The sequence below is a fragment of the Streptopelia decaocto genome (assembly GCF_964273445.1).
Source record: "Streptopelia decaocto genome assembly, chromosome: 17".
Lineage (NCBI taxonomy): Eukaryota > Metazoa > Chordata > Aves > Columbiformes > Columbidae > Streptopelia > Streptopelia decaocto.
Genome location: NC_138672.1, coordinates 9,177,772 through 9,195,509, shown reverse-complemented (window position 1 = coordinate 9,195,509; position 17,738 = coordinate 9,177,772). Strand labels below are relative to the sequence as shown.

The 17,738-nt window shown below is 46.8% G+C and overlaps 1 protein-coding gene across 1 annotated transcript in view; it reads right to left on the bottom strand.

Annotated features, from left to right (window-relative positions):
- Window positions 1-13,996, bottom strand: part of COL5A1 (collagen type V alpha 1 chain) — a 139,164-nt gene extending 125,168 nt beyond the window's left edge. Inside the window, exon 1 of the mRNA XM_082067778.1 lies at window positions 13,665-13,996. Within this exon, the coding sequence (XP_081923904.1) occupies window positions 13,665-13,764 (100 nt within the window). The 5' untranslated portion in view covers window positions 13,765-13,996. The remainder of the gene's footprint in view (window positions 1-13,664) is intronic.
- Window positions 13,997-17,738: the final 3,742 nt, after the last annotated feature.

Below are 17,738 nucleotides of genomic sequence, written 5' to 3'. Positions count from 1 at the left end.
CTGCGCCAAAAAGAAAGGTCAAAGGAAAGAAAATACAAGCAGGATCAAGTCTAATTAAAGGAACAAAAATAAGTGACAGCTACAAAAAGGCAGGGGCTATTTTCATACAGAGCAAAGGGTCGCTGGCACGTATTTGCAGAGCTCCGACACCCAGAAGGGTGAGAGAAAAGAGGTTCTTTGTGAGCGGGATGGGAGGCTTGGGAACGCAGGAGCCCTGGGGGAGCTCAGAGGCATTACTGTACTTAGCACAAAAGGGAGGAACAATAGAGGGCAAAAGGAGACCGGGCTGTTTATTTTTCCGGGTATGGCAGAAAAGGGAGGGCTGGCAAATAGTGTTGGGAGAGGGGCTGGAAGAAGCGGCCACTAAGGAAGGGAATGTCAGGCCCAGATAACAGCCTGAGAGGCACATGAGGTTAAAAATGGGGGAATCCTTAATTAGGCATAGTAAGAAAAAACTCTGATAACAGCTGTTTCCCTGAGGTAAATGGCAAACCGGCAATCTGCTTAAATAATTGCTATTATACAAAGTATGTTCTTGAAAACATGAACAAGGGTATTTGAGAAATGTAAAAGCTTATTAGAAGTAATTATCTAGAAAAACCCTTACAAGGACATACTATTTCTATACGAAGCAAAACGCAGGGTGGACACAGAACACTGAAATGCATCCACAATTATTGTTTCTAAGGCTCTAAACGAAGCCTCTCGCTCAGCCTCTGACCCGGGGCCAGCACAAAACAGCGAGCGAGTCCCTGGAGCTCCGCGCAGTTCCCAGAGCCGGGACAGCCAGGATGCAAACAGACCACAGGAGGGAAAGACAACAGAAACGAGTCTTCTGTTATTGCTCCGATTTCAACAGGACTGTCTTGAGACTCATCCAGCCCAGCTGCAGAAAACGCCAAGAGCTCAGAGCTTTCATTCAGAGACGTTCAGTCCTTCATTGCCCTAACTTGGGCACCCAAACCCAGTACCCATCCCCGGGGCTTTGCGAGCACCTGAGCAGAGCAACTTCTCCACAACCCTCCCAATGTCTACGATTCCCATCCCCAAATAGCCAAAGAACTTAAAGACGTTGTGCAAATAAAACAAACAAAAACCACCAGCATCCTCCTGCAGATAAACAGAAGGGCAATAGAACAGAGGTGGAAACAGAGTTTACTGAAGTGCCACGAGATGCCAAAGCACTGGGACACCAGCACTGCAATCACACGTGGGACAAGAACACAGCAATTCCCAGGCAAACTGCTGCATTTGTGCCATGCAGAAGAAACCCAAAACAAAGTTAATCTCACTCACTGAGTGATTCTTCCCCATGAGACAGCCCTCCCTCCCAAGCCCAAACTCAGCTTTCCCCACAAAACCAGATGAAGACTGGTCATCCTGCTGCAAATCCCAATCTTTACATTGTTTAGAGTCACAGCTTATTAATTGCATTTCAGCTCCTGAAGGTTGTTGCTGCTATGGAGTCTGCAGCTTCGCCCCACACTGCTGAAATGGAGACAAGAATCACTCTGTCACTTCAGTTCAAGTCTGGTAGTAATTAATTTCATTGAGTTTGACATTTGAAATAAATGAAGTAAGGAACACGCATCCACCATCTGGAAAAGTGCATGCTGACACTTCCAATCATTTGTGCATCCACTTGTGAATGTGTATAAGTAACGTTTGGTATTTTTACATATAGAGAAAGAAGGTAAATGACACATCAAGGCATCAATCCATGCAGACAAGTATGGCAGCACAGCACCGCTCATCATACAGATGAGCAAAAGGCGTGTTGAGTAGTGGAAGCGGCCAAATGAACTAAGAAAATATTTGGGAAACTGGAGACAAGGCAAATACCAAGAGCTATCAGTATATTTTGAGAAGACTGATTTATACATGAAGCATGCTTGATATTCTCTCCATCGCTAAAATAAGCAATATATAAAGTACTTTGTACTAGGGTATACACAATAGCTTAAAAGTAATCTGTGTACATTTTATATGCCCTCATTTATTACTCAAAGGCAAGACAGACTTTGTGTGGCTACAGGAAAACAAACTTTGTCCTCACAAAAGTGCAAAGAGGTCACTTACAGTATGTCCTCTTTCCTTCATTAACATGCTTGAGATATCTTTTCCAGAGCAAGGAGAAGGGGAGAGACATTCCCTTTGACATTGAGGCAGACATCCTAGAAATATAACATCAGCTGCATACAAGACAAACACACAGGAGTTTGGAAAGGACTCTGCCCTTTTCCAGTGCCATCCTGGCTCTTCCTGCCCATTCCTGTCAAAAGCCACCAGGACACGCACAGAAGCTCCAGTTTCAAGTCCATTGCTACATGCATAGATAAATAGAATCATTTCACACTAAACCAGGATATTGTGTCAAGTTCACCACCGCCACCAAAGCAGCCATAACCCAGTTTAAATGTTGCTGAAGTTGGTGACATGAAACTGGAGTTTAACGCTAACCAGGACTGAGCAGGGTCTATGAAAAGGCTCCACCAAGGCAGGAGTCGCAGTGCACACATCACATCCTCCTCCCATCATCGGCCTCAACTCTTGCTGGTGCAAACATCTAAAATGACCCTACTGCAGCCCTCACTACAAGGGAACAAGGTTTCTGCTTTTCCCACCCAAACCCTGGTGCAGCATTCATTGCCCCAGTGCCTCCCCTGCAAGAGGGACTGACAGAGCAGCTCCTGCCCTGCATCCATCCCACTCCTCTGCTCGCTCTGGGAGGCTTTGTATCTGACAGGACACTTTGGAGAGCAGTGAGGCGGAGCTGCTCCCCCAGCGCTGCAGGATGCTCAGCCCAGCAAAGCCTCCCCGTGCCAAGTGTGCCGCTTCCTTCCCAACTGCTGATCCGTCGCCTGGCAGGTCTCCAGGGGCACAGATGAGGATTGGGGCTTGTCTAGAGCAGGTTGCTTCACCTCCCAAGCCCTCCGATGATTATTTCTCACTAGACTTTACTTCCTAGAAGCATTTTCCACTTGCCTTATTTAATCCCATGTCAACTAACATTACACAGGCATGACATACCTGCCTGTATTAACACCCCCTTCCACTATCATTAATTGCTCACTAAAATGGAGAGAAAAAGTCTTAAAACAGATCTGTCCCCTCAAATACATTTCTTGGGACACATCTGCAGCTTTTGTCCCTCAGCATAGGAGAACCCATTTCAGTTTCATAGAAGCTCCCCCTCATCTCCCACATCTATTTTCAGCCTTTCCATTGACTAAAATTTCCTATAAGATAATCCAGGGCTGGGCACTTTGCCACCATCAGAAAAATAATCAACTTAACCTCACAAGTCACAACAGGACAGGTATATGGGGCCCCAAACCCCACCCAGGTTCCTCAGAGGCCATATGAGCTCAAGCAAAGATGTGGCACATTTTCCCTCCCCCAAAACCAGATGTTTCAGCTCCATCCATAAAAAGCTTCATCCCAGGCCACAAATTGGCCAGATCTGCTCAAGCAGCAGAGACTCAGCTCCTTCCAGGCTTGCAGAAATCGTGCTCGTTTTAGCAGCACGGCTGTTCATTATTTGGGATGAGTGTCCCCAGGGCAAGGAGGGCCCCGGCTTGTCTGGCCAAGGCCTGGGAGAAGGGAGCTGCCGGGAGGGAATCACGCTGGGTTACTCTGGATGTACAGAACATCTTTAACTGATGTTCTCACTCTAAAAGTTTCAGAGCATCTCTAAGTTTATTGGTGTGAATTTCTGAGTGCTTTCAAATGAGGAACCTAAAGCTTTTTACAGACATTTCCATACCCAAAACAAGCTCCAGTTTTGGTTCTGGTCCATATTTCATAGGAAAAAAATCTCAGTCGGCTTGGTGTTATCCAATGTTCCCCATTGCCACAAGCAATCACACTGCATTTTCCTAGGCTGAATCCCAAGCGGCACTGTAAAATGCTTCATAAATTGCCAAAAAAATGCAGGCCTGTAGGCAATGAAGGCAGCAAGACAAAAGCAGTGCTTAAAAAAAAAAAAGAGAGATGAAGGGTGGTTTTGTGATTTAGTCCTTATGATGCTGTGCTACTTGGCTGCCTAAAGTCCCAGGGTCAGCAGGAGTCACATCCCAGCCCCCTGCCCAGCACTTAATTCTCAGCTCTGCTCATAGGGAGCATCTAGGTGTCAGACCCTGCTGTGGGAATGCGCCTGTGGTCGGAAAATAAAAGTATGGTGAGACACTGCAGAGGGCTTAACCCTCCATGCCAGCCCTGGCAGAAGGGTTAAGCCTTTTCTATACATAGTCCTGTAAAGACAATAGCCTCCAGTACATAAATGCTTCGCCGCTTCCTGATATAGCTCTTTAATTACAGAGCACTGGGAAAATTGATGTTTCCAGAGCAGATATGGCCCTTATTGTTTTCTTGTGTTTTGCATCCTGCAGGGAAGCAAGATTGAAGCTTAAAAAAAAAGGCCAGAGCCAGTTATAAGCACTGGGGTCTGTGTTTGCTCCTCCTCCAGTCCCAGCTCCTGAGGTCAGCAGGGAAAGCATCCAACAGTTGCAGAAAGACAGATTGTTTTAATTTAAACATTTGAGAGAGGCAGAGTGAGAGACTTTCTCCCGAAGTGTACAAGACGTGATAATATGCCTCTCCCGATCCCTGCAAACCCTTGCGAGAGAACATTCCGAGCAGTTTTCCTATATGAGCACTTGCCAGCGTGTGCCAAAGGGAGCAACCAGGACGAAAGCTGCTTCCTCCTCCCAACCCTCGCATCGCTTCTGGAGCACAGAAACCACGGGGGGATTCTTAGTGATCTGCCCTCCCTGCTACAAAAAGCAGAATCCCCCATCGGGATCAAGAGGAAAACAACATCAGCCTCATCAAGAAAAGCATCTGCAGGGCTGCAGGCGAGCAGTCCTTATCCTTCAAGGAATCGACAGCTTTCCAAGATGAGACACTGAGCAGCCCACGGTCAGGGAGCAGACGCTGTAATCGGGGGGTGGACAGACTTGTATCTTTTAGGGGAAACAGCCCTCCCATGCACACGAGCTACAAACCATCACCTCCCATCCTTGGCCAGCATCACTCTATTGCATCATTAGCAAATGAGTCCCAGTTCCCGCTCACTTGATACCAATCGGAATTTGTGTTGTATATTCAGTCACCTTGGATCAAAACTATACTGGCAAATTCATCTGAAAGTTGTTTAAGGGAACGGTCTTGCATGAGGTGTGCAAGAAAAATAACTGCTTTAATGTTCTGCTGAAGGTGTATTTTGATGTGGGGGGATAAATCGAGATTCTAAAGCTGTAGTTATTTTTTGGAGGAATATCTGTTTTACACTGGAGGAATGATTTCAGAACAGAAAAATCCAATGGCTAGAGATCAAAAATGTAAATATTTCTATGTGTTGTCGCTAAGGATTCATGTTCTGCCAAAATACCAAAGCAGTGCTAGACAATGTGCAGGGGTGTCTGCTGCAGCACACCCCCTCGAATGCACTATGGATGTTTCCTTTCCAAGGCAGCAAAAAGCAATTAGCCAAAATGCTGATAAACCCCAAAGGAAGGTGTTTCAGACACATGAGAAAGGAAACCCACAGGTCCAGGAGCCCACGACTTAAAGAAACTCTACCCCATTAAAAAGAGCATAAACAACTTCTGAACTGGCTTCTGTTTTCTGGCCTCCCGGCCACCACTGCTGTTTTATTGAAATTACCCCAGCAGTATCAATTAAAGGAAAACTCTGGCTAACTCCCCCATCCTATCCCACCCACTTGGCATTAACCCATCCGTAGCTCACACCGCTCCCCTCTTCCACACGTGCAACCCACGAGCCGCATTTCTATTTTCAGCGCTCTGCCAGGGTGGTTAACTGGCTGCTTGGGACTTGTCGAATGAAGCTTTTGGGCAGGAAATTAAAAACAACCTTGATTTACAACTGGGTCCAACTGTAGCTCCTTTCCCCAGGATGGGGCAGAAACCGAGCTGGGACCCATTGCTCAAGGTGCACGGTTGTCTCAGCAGTATTTCAAGAGATGATGCTGTCCCATGACAGCACCTTCACAACCCTTGTCCTAAGAGCTGGAGGAAAGTGGCCTGGCTGAGTATTGGAATCACAGAATCATTTCAGTTGGAAGAGACCCTCAAGTCCAACCATAGCCTAATCTAACTCTAGCACTAAACCATGTCACTAAGAACCTCGTACTAGGAGCTTCCACATTAATTTGGAGGAGACCTTTTCTTCTGGGTACCACCGGGTATATAAATAAGCTGCAAAAAAGAGCTTACTAACCCTACAAGCTCCAGCTGTTTGTTTTGCAAAACAACAGCAAAAATGAGCCTAATGCTCCCAAAAAACTACCCTGAATTTCTGCACACAGCCTACATCAGCAGCTGCCTGTGAGCCCCTGGCAACTGCAATTGCCAAACCCCAGCCCCTTGGTAACCCTTGGGTGCCCGACCACTTCAGCTGAGATTTACTCTTGTAACTCCCCAAAAGTACAGTGAAACAGAGCTGTTTGGCACCCACTGGAACACCTGGCTTGGAAACTTTTTCTTTTTCCATTTCTTCTGAGCAGAATGACACTTGTATTCACAGTGACTCATCTCCTTGACCTTTCTATTCACTTTTAATGGTGCAAGCTGGAAATAAGGGCATACAAACAATGCGTTCATTATTCGGCTGGTGAACCGCGGCCCTCGGACCAAGTCTCTACCCCGCAGCAGACAAGAGCACACAGAGCAGATATCTCATTCCGGCACATCTAGAATGAGCCCTCTCAAAGACCACACAGACCCACTGCTCGATTCATATTTGAGGGGTGCAGCTCAATGAGCCGCACCAAAATAAATAAATAAATCAAATCACTGTGTAAAGTGCTGCAGGAGTACAAGAGATCCTGGGAAACTGGCAGTGTCATCTCCAGGAATTCAGCTGCAATGAATTCTTACTTAAGTATTGTCTTGGAAACCAAAAAAAAAAAAAAAGGGGGGTGGAGGAAGGAGCAGCAGAGGAAAAGAGGCCAGCGAGGCTCTTGGTGAGGATCCATGAGCTCACCAAAGCACAGCTCTTTCCTGTATATCCACACTCAAAAAATAGAAACTCCAGCTGACAAGCAAATGAAACGCTAAATCTGGTCACTAAAACTGCCTGACAGTCCCTTCCAGCGGGGACTCCAGCAGACCTTAGTGACCTCTCTTCTCTAGAAGCTCCACCCCAATCAACTTCACAGCATTTCCAGCAGAGAAGCAAACTCCCCTGTCCTTTGCAAGTTACAGCAGCGAAAAGCAGAAAGGGGAGGAAAGAAAAGGGCTTTCAACAGTCTGCTTAAAATCCAAGCCAGGAAAAAACTTATTACTTTATTTATTCAAAGAATTAGCATCTCCCTGGCTGCAGATGCACAGCTTGAGCCAGGCAGGGGTGGCACCCAGGGTCGGTCACCCCAAGCTAACAGCAAGTTTTAGCTGCACTTAAGCTATGTATGCAGACCATCCAGATCTTCAGCAAGCTACAGCTTCCTAAGAAGAAAGAGAGATCCCCCAAATACACACCCCATCCCTCACTAGGCAAACAGGGTGCCCAGCTCCTCTGGGTGACATCCAGACACTGTTCAGACTCATGGAAAAGTTGCCCCAAACCCAGCAAGATTAAGGTTTGGCCTTCAAACTCTGGTGAAACTAGAACAGCAGAGCTGAGCATCATGAGGAATATAGTATTGGACATGGGAGGCTTCTCATAAATCAAATCAAACCCATCGGGATGAATGCACCAAGCCCATGGCCTGGGTAAGGACAGACCACTTAGCAACAAAATACATTGAAATCACTTTCTTATATCAGCAAAACAGCTGAATGTCACCACCCCAGAGCCAGCAAAAAGACAGACCGACAGCAGCTTTCCTGACCTGTTCCTGCCCACAAAACCCCACAGGGATACCCAGCACCTCCATGTGCATCCCTCCACCTTCCCCATGGGTGTCTTCCCAGTGAACTGAGATGTGTGTGGCTGTTTAAGAGACTCCCTGCCTGCTTGGGATTTCATTTATAGATCTAATGCTTCAAAGTGTTCTGAGAGTAGTCAATGCAATAGCATGGTGGTCTGGATTGTACCTCATCATATAATCTGCAAGAACACTGTCCACATCTAAAGACAAAAATCCAAATAACCTTCTGGATTTGCGGCGTGAGGCGCTCGTGTTGCTAGACAGGAAAACACCATCCCAGAGAGGAAAAGTACTTCTAAAGAAGAGAACTCCCAGACCACAACCACTGACATAACCCGAGGCACAAGGATAAAGAGAGACTCTTAGACCACTTCAGTGCTTAAAAACACACATCTTGTCAGTACATTGATGTTCAATTTGTTTTAAAGCAACACCTCGATGCCAGGTCTGTACAGGGAGGCAGGATCAGACCCCTGGGCATGGGAAACACAGGGACTGACTTGTCCAAGGGCTGGGACAAAGTCTGCAGCATAACTCAGAATGAGCACGGATATAGCTCATGTCACTCATTCAATCCCAGAAATATCCTTCTCTGCAGCTTCTTACACAATCCTGAAGGAAAACTCTGGCATTATAAATGCGTTAATACCATTTTCCTAGTTTCAAAAGATGACATCTCTCAACATTGTGAAAGCTTCCAGATGATGCGAAGAATCCTGTTGGCTTCTGGAGAGACAAAGAGCCCAGACTCAGAGCAACCAACCTCAAAAATGCCTTTTGTGTAGCTCCTTCATTTGTTTATTTTAGTTCTACAGATTTTTCCAGACACATCCACAGAGAAACCACGGCATCATTTGGACGGCTCACTCAGTGCTAGGCTTCATTTCAAGAGCCTTGAAACTTGCCAAGTAACCCAGTGGCTAATTACACCATGTTGCCAACCTAAGTTTTTTCCATATAACATTAGATTTTAGGAAAATTTTTCCATTCATTCATGTCTCAACTTCTTTTTTTCCCCCCTGGTTTTGCTCATCCTTCCCACACAGGGTTTTTGTTTCACACAAAGATTTATTTAGTTTTTAAGAAAAACTGCCAGCTTGCAAACACAGAACGTATCACATAAGCTTCTATCTAGCTAGTAAAAAGAATATATTTGATATATAGCAAGGCCAGGCTGCAGCTGGAAAAGGCAGTGCCAGGAACCTCTATCAAGCCAGGCAGGCAAAAGAGGGAATGCACCACCTGGATTAACAACAGTGAAGGTGTAAGTAGGTAACAGGCAACACCAGGAGGCAGAAAACAAATCTTAAGGGTCTGAAGATTGTATTCCGCTCGTCTTGGTCAAAGATTTGCACCCACACCAAACAATGAAGCTGCCAGCACAGGACACCGCTCTGCCTTGCTGATGGATGCTCCGGCAAAGGGGAACAGCCAAACTCCAGCAATAATACTGCTTCCTGATACAGATACGAGCAGAAAGCACAAGACAGCATCCACCTGGAAGGATTTCCCTTCCAAAAAGTCTCCTGTATGCAAGATAGATGGTCACATTCCATACTAAAAGCAGCTGAAAGTCAAGGACCTACAAAGCGCAGGGAAAACAGATTATCAAACTGAACTCCAGTAGCAGAACTCATGTGTGCACATGCCTTTGTGGTGACATGGGCTTTAATGTGGGACAAATCCTGCAAATTTGACCCAATTCCAGCAGATGACTGTTTCAGGCCTCAGCAGTCCCAAAATATCCTCAACAGTATCAGACCTGCAGTAGAGTAAGGGCTTTCCTAAAAGTCTACAGTGGATTAGAGCACAGAATGAAGAGTGGAAGGAGTCTTCCTCTGCCTGAATAAAGCCCGAGTGGTGTTTCATAGTTCATTCCCAGTTTATTTCCCAGGCAATTCTTCTCTCACTTTAAACAGCAGTTTCCATTTACCAAAAATCTAAATATTAAAAAGTTATAATCATGTTTTCAACAGAACCCAAATAACATTTTAACCTTTTTCTCTGTGAAATAATTCATTTCATGGAATGATAGCTGCTTCCCCAGTGTAAGACTCCTGCTGAATAAACCAGGCAAGAGCAAACATGGGCAAGTGTGTACAACCATGAAGTGTCAGATTTATACTCAATGCAGCAGGATTTCCCCCATCTTAGGGGCTGTTACACTTCAGAGTCCGTTCATGTGGCAGCAGAGCACAAGCTCCAAATGCATTTGGTCTTCCCAAAATCACTCCAGACCCAGGCACCTCCATCCCAGACCACATCATGCATACGCTGGTCCTTACTGTCTAATATACCAGTACCAACCAGCAAGCCAGATGGGGTTCTAATTCCCCATTGGGGAGTCCTGTAAGGGCAAACAGCCCCACCTGTGACACACAAACCATTTGTTTGAACATGGTTCAAGACCCATCTCTGCACCTGCAGCATTTGCTGACATCCAACCAACCACCCCTCATCCTCAATCTGCTCATGTGGAAGCATTCCCAGCACTATTGCTCCATGCAGCTTCTCCAAGGCAGAGATATTGGTGGCCATCATCCACACAGCCCCAGCATCCCCATAGCACAGGGTGGGCACATCCAAGAAGCAGAATGTAAGACAAAAGGTAGAAAAAGTGATTGTCAAAAAAACTTAATTGCCAATTTGCTTTACAGTCTATAGAAGAAAAAAAACCCAAACCCTCAGACTGAAGAGCAGTTTCCTGATTTATTTTCTGAAGTCCAGAGAAAACTCAGACTGCTTAACATTCTTCTATAAATGATACTTCACACAACTGCCTCTGCATTAGTGGTGCACGTCCACGCTGTCATCCCTCTTCACACACCACAAACCAGCATCTCTTCAGCAGGTTTTGCCTTAGAGCTGCCCCTAAAGACCAGACATGAAATGGGATTTTTCCAATCCCCAATAATCCAGTGCCCAGACAACACTACAACACATTGGACTGAAGAGCCGAAGTTCCCAAGAGCTTTGGTGGGAGCCGGCAGAACCAGCTCCAGCATCCAAGACAGCAAAGATTTGTCACCTTGACCCCAGTTTACATAGGAGAATAATATATTACACCAGCTGAACATCCCCGCATTGCCTGGACAGGGCATGTCCAACAGCTGGGTGCTTTTAGCTTACAAAGTCCTGTTCCAATCTGGCAATACATTGACAGCATAATCCAGGCTTTACACTGGAAATCTGATCTGCCATCAATTCCAGACTTATAAAGTCATATTTCTTCTTGTAAAACAATACCAACACTTTTGATTGGCAAAATATTAAACAAAACACTTCTAACTGGTTGGATAAAGATTATTATTTTTTTTAGCTCATTCTAGATGGCTGGGGAAGAGCCAAGGAGAGAAGCAACAGATGGTAACAGGATACTTCATTTCCAGCATTTTTATTTCTTTTAAAGGCCATGCTATGTATTCTTATTACACTTTTCTCCGCCACTGAAGGAAACTACTGCTTCCAAAAATTTTCACCCAGAAACCTGATTCAATTTTACAGGGATTTGTAAAAGCAGAGGCAGATTCCAGCTTTGTCTGTGCGGTAGATTTGTGTGTGACATCATCTGTTAAAATATGGGAAAATGTGAGCTGGAAGGGCTGTTCGCAGGCAGTTCAATTCCTGTCCTTCGACATTGCTGCTTCTCCATTTTTCTGGAAACCCTCTCAGAGGGTCCTTCCCCCTTTTCTTCGGAGCCACCCCATGGATCTGCTGCTGAGGATTACAGAGGAGATTCACCTCTCTCCGTACGGAGAAACTGATTAAAATGAAATTGAAACAGAAACAATCTGAGCTGAAATAACCAAATAAAACCAAAGAACTCAGACTAAAAAAAGCTATAAAGAGTATTAGTCAATGGCATCACCAGTTCCAATCTGACTCCTCCCTCCTCCAAATTATTTTATGCCCTATTAGGAGGCTCATTAGGAAAACTCAAAGCCTTTCTCTGCCAGAGTCATTACTTGGAACAGCACGTTGGCCCTAGAAAAGCTCTCCAGCCTTCCACCGCAGCATCAGCTCCAGCCAGCGCTCCGCTCCCTCCAGCTGTGCCTGCAGCTGGACCCAAAAATCACACAAGACTTCCCAGGTAACTTCAAAAGGAGCTCGGGCTGCTGAAGCCGCCTGAAGGGTACACACCGAGAGGCAAAATGCCTAAGGATGCCCCCAAACCATTAAAATATTAGCATGGACAAAAGAAAAAATAAAATATAAACCAACAAACTTTGACGTCTTTCTTTTGAAACAGACAAGCCTGGTAATAAATAAATAGTTTAACTAACACAAAGTAACCGAGCAGCCTGACAAACAGCACAAAAAGGGAGCTCAAGATGAGCTATCACACCAGTGTTGTTCTGGGCAGAGAAGTGCTCCAACAGCCCGATACCTTTGCAGTCCAACACTAACGCCTGGGCAGCCCAACTGCCCTTAACATCTATTACAAAGAAGTTCTAGAGGCATTTTGTTCATTGCACAGCAACTTATTTTCCATCTTGCTCTGACTTCGCAAGCAAACCCTTAATGAAAGCATTCCTCTTAACGCCCACCTTTTTTCTTCCTTAAGGTCATTTTAAGAACCTAGAAATTAGAGTAATTTGCAATCACGCTGCTATATGCAAAATCCCACACACATTTGTCGTGCTAACACCCAAACAACCCTGCAAACACCACTGCCTGGGCTTCCCAGGGAAAAAACACCCAGAGCACACAGAAATCCAGCCTGGAAGCGGAATCCCAGCCAGCTCAGCTCTTCGGGGCACTTCTCACTCCGTTTCTCAAGTTACCCTGCACGACTCCATCTACTTCAACTTTCCAGATTTCAAAACCAGCTCTGCCAACAAACCGCTTCTCAGCCTTGCCCTTGAAATACAATATAAAGGGACCTCAGAGCACCAATGCCTCCATGTGTCCGCTACCAACTCAGAAAACACACTGAAAACTTTTCCTAGCAGCCCCACAAGTCTCCTCTGCCCTGCTCTGGCATTTCACAGCCCACCCGGGGCAGGCAGACATTTGGAAAACAGAACATGCTCAGCAAAGCAAAAACATTCATTTGGTGAACTAAAGTGCTTAGTCTCAACTCCTGTAAAAAAAAAAAAAAATGACATTCCAGGGTTTTTCTGGCTGCATGTCTGCAACATCTGGTACTCCAGAGCGCTTCCTCCCGCTGCACTCAACAGCCACGATTTTAGGGAGAAACCCTGGAAAATGGGGCTGGTACGGAGAGGACACAGTGAGCCTTGGGGTCCCCAGCAGAAGCGGCTGCAAAAGCTTTTGTGGAGCGAGAGCTGCCGCTTCGATGAGCGGAGGGGAGAGCAGATTACTGCTGGACAAAAAGTTTCTTCTCCTCAAGGAGCAGGAACTATGCAACAGGACAGAGTTCCAGTTCACTAAATATATATTCTACATACATAGGTAGATATATAAAGACCTAGAGCCTCCAGAAAAACATCCTGACTTTTACTCCAGAAAAAAAGCCAAGCTCAGCAACAGGCTGCTCTGCTCTAAGGAAGGCGAATAAAGTATTGTTTTAAGTTTTTTCCCCTTTTACGGGCCCCCTGACAAATGGCATTCAGAGACTCGGGCAGCTAAAGGAGGCTGGGTGGTGGTTTTCTTTCCTCTTTTTTTTTTCCGGAATGCAGTGAGTACGGAAAGACAAACGTTTTGCCCCGCACAAAAGCCACCTCTGGCCCTCCCCACCCGCTTCCCTCCCGCGGGAACCGGGACCCGCTGTCCCGGGGATGGAGAGGGGACTCGGGGGGTCTCTTACCTGCCCGGCCGGGGGACAGGGCACCCAGCAGCACCAGCGCAGCGGGTACCAACCAGCTCCGTATCCAACTGCGCCTTTTCCACCGCGTGTGCGTATCCATGGTCCACAAAAAACGGGGCAACTGGGGGGGAAGGGATGGGGGGGAAATAATATATATCTATATACACACAAGTGAAGAAAAGCCGCTCAGACCCCCCCGCCAGCCCCCCCGGAGAGCAGCCGCTTTATAAAGCCATGGGGCGGGCGGAGGGCTGTTGGGGGCTCCGCCGCGCTCACTCCGGCCCCTGCCTGCTCCTGCAGCGAAAAACTTTTCTTGCTCTCCCCCCACCCCTTTTTTTTTTTTTTCCCTTTCCTCCCTCCTCTCCTTCTTTTAAACCCAAAGGCAAGAGTTTGTCAATCTCGGAGCCGCGCAGCAAATCACGGCCGAGCGGTGCAGCCCCCGGCCCGGCCCCGCCGCCCGCCCCCCTCCCGGCAAGTTTGAACGCTGCACAACCACCCAAAAACACGGTGGGTTTTTTTTTTCCTCCGCTTTCCCCACAGAAATTAGCCGGAGTTGTTTTTTCCCTCCCAGCTCTCTGCTCTTTCCGGCTCCCGAGGGAGATAGAGCCCGGGGGTTGTGGAAACATGGAAAATTGCAAGGATTTGGCAAAAAAAAAGTGAGGCCGCCGCTGCAAGATGTGCGTGCAAAGGGTAAAAGTGCAAGGAGGAGGGATGGGAAGGGAAGGCGGCGTCCCCTGTCAGGCCAGCTGGGTGCTGGGGTGGCAAAACCCTCCTCTGGCAGGGAAAGGAGGACAAAAAGGGGGAAAATACTGTTTGCCCCCTGCTGCACACGCAGTCTGGCCCGGAGTCCAGCCCCAGCACTGCTCGCATTGGTTTTCCTCTCACTGCACCTCTGAGCACCGACCACCTTCACACCAGTGGTGGCTGATGCTTCCCACTGGTAAACATGAACTTAGAATGATTTCATTTGTTCTGGTATTGTATCACAGCAGTATTAGTATAGTACTAAAATAAACAAACACCACCATACACAACACCCACAAAACCAACAACAAAACACTACCTCAAAAAACACAAACCCATGGAAAAAAATAAAAACAAATACCAAAAAAACCCCTCATGCACCATAACACTGATGTGACCTCCCCACACTAGACTCATTCCTCCAGCAGTGCTCTCCCTCAGGTCCCAGGAGACACCTCACACTGTGGAACTAGGTGGCACCCAATGCTGTACATCCCTGAGCTGTACATCCCAAGATCAGGTCATGTGGAGACCAGAGAAGGAAGAAAACCAAAATGTAGACGTATCCCTTAACTAAAAATGCTTTGAAGACACTGGTATCAATATTTGCTTTGTCAGTGCCATTAAAGATCTGGACATCATTGCTAGCACACATCCAGGTAACAGCCCCAGCTCCTGTGACTTTAGCGGTTGGAGTTGCACCAGTTCTCATGGAACAGTGATTTCACCTATAGACACATACCCTGAGCCACACCAAAGCATCCCAGTCCTTGCAGAGCAGCATCCCTAAGGACTTTATTGTCCCCAGGGAAAATAACCATTGCTGCCACCTGAACTCCCACACTCTGCCTACCCAAGTCTGGTCTCCTTGTCTATAGGCTTGGTCATTCAGCACTGCAAGAACCTGGGCAGGCACCAGCCATTGCATTTGTCACATACAAGAGGAGCAAAGTATGAGTTGGGGGTCACTCATCCCTGCTTTGGGCTGCCTGATGGAAGAACTCAGCACTACCAGGGCTTGTGTTGAGCTTCAGCTATTCGTCACTCAGTATAAATATTTGAGCTGTGGGAATGAAAGTTATGATACTGGGATGGATAATTAAAAACAAACTAACACATCAAAACCTACCAGCACAGGAGGCCAAACCCCACCAGACCAAGCAGGGGAAAGGGATGCTCCCAGCCTGCTCAGCTTGTACTAAGCTAAAGAAGTTACCCAATGGTTCAACAGTGAAGAGCTGTAGAAAATCTCCCCCTTAACTTGTGAACCTGCTGAGATTCTTTCCCCCTCCTACTGCCCTCCCTGCAAAAGTGGAAAGGCTGGAGAATGAGCCACACAGGAGATTCTCTGCTGAAAGAGCTTTTCAGCAGGCAGGTAAGAGGCAGGTTGGCCGCGAGCCCCTGCGTGGGGAGGAGGAACGCGGCACACGTGCTGGCGCAGCCACGTGGAGGGTGGGTGCGGTGCCAGGGGCGCCCCGGGCAAACCTCACAGATGAAAGCCCCTTCCAGTTCTTGCCTTTTATGAGTAACCAGATGACTAGAGGCTGGCGAGACAAATTAAACAATGCTCCACATCCAGGAGGAGCCTGGAGGGATGCTATTCCAGTACTGGTAACACCTGTGCAGCCCTGCAAACTCCACTGCAGGGCACCCGCTGAGTGCAGCCCGGCAATGACAGTGCCCATTGCTACTGCTCCTCCCTCCTGCTTTAAAATACCCCACTGCTCACAGGAACAGTCCTTTCCACAGGCTCACAGCTGCCTCTGGTATGGAGCAGAGGAGCTATTCTGCAGCTCACAGAAACACTGCATGATGGAGATGCTTTCTCTCCTCTCCATTTACATGAAAGATCTCAGGCATATGGATATCAAACTAGGACAGCTAAAAGCACCATCACACCTTGCAGGTTGCAAATACCCATCTTCTCATCAACCCCTCTTATTATGACGACAAATAACTTGGTTCACAATGTTTTTATGGATGACTGATCACCCTTCGGAGGCCTCACTGATGGTGGCAGCGTCTGGTTTCAGCCCCAGTTACACAATGGCAGGATCCTGGGTCTTCTCATCCCAGATGTTGATATTTCTGATCATACGTTGCTTTGGAATGACACTGTTTCAGCTTCTCCAGCTACAAGTGCAAAACCCACTAACACCTGAAAAACAACCTGAGTACTCACATTCCCTGCCCTTCCATGGGCACACACCTATGGGAATGGGGATACTTAAGGCATCAAAACCACTGCAGATAAGAAAATAAAAGCAGCTCAGAGCACTACACACACACCCCACTCATTTTCCGAGGGCTCCAGAAGCAACACAGAATACCCAAACCTGGACCTCCATCCGCTGCAAAGCGGCTTTGCCTTACACCAGTTGAGAACCTGGCCCACAGAGCTTTTACTGAGCAGCAAGCCTGAGTTTCCAGTTGCTTTCCAAGTGATTTAGGAGCTTGCACAGACCTGTTCGCCCCTCCTTGACTATAACAGAGAAATACAGAAATAAGCTTGTAACAGCAAACTGAAGAATTCCAGCATCCGCATGCCAAGTTCGAGCAGCCAACCCCTGAGACAGAGTGGGCCAGATCATCTGGTGGTACAAGCTCCAAGGAGGTTTACACAAGCTGGGCTGGTTGACACCAACTCCAAATCCCTCCAGCAGCCAGTTGAGGTAACATCTGAATAGCCGAAAATTGCAGCAGTGGCAGGTGGCCAAATATCTTTAAGGAACAGCAGTTTATAGAAGTATTTTCATCACTAAAAACATCGTGAGCCCAGCTAGCTGTTTATAGGATGGAGGACGCATTGGTGAGCTTTCCAAAAAAAAACCCAAACATACACAAACTTAAGATATATAGCTACAAAAATTAAATCATGTATATGCTATAAGACACAAGCATTCAGCCAAAAAACCCCAAAGGGCCTTATTCTGTACTTTGTAAGTATTGGGATAATCACAAAGAATAGTCCTAGGTGTTACTTATAACCAGTTATACCTATGACCAGACTGAAAATGAAAATAACCCCAGCTCCTGTGGTTAAACACCTGCTCTGGCTTTGCAGACCAGTTTCTTTACAGAACAGCTACAGCGCTGTGATGCGTGGAGCTGGATGGCCAATCCTCCCAGGTCCCAGCTGCTCTGGTGGAAATTCAAACCTGATTTTTGCCATGAGGTGGCACCAGGACAAGCCCCATCCATGGAAAGAGCAGCCAGCACAAGGTGGGGCTTGTTTTTTGTATGTTTAAATGTTCCATAGTCAGAGAGGTTTAGCAGAGGAAACATTATAAAGAGCACAGACTTTCCACTCCTCTTTTTCTAGTGTTGTTG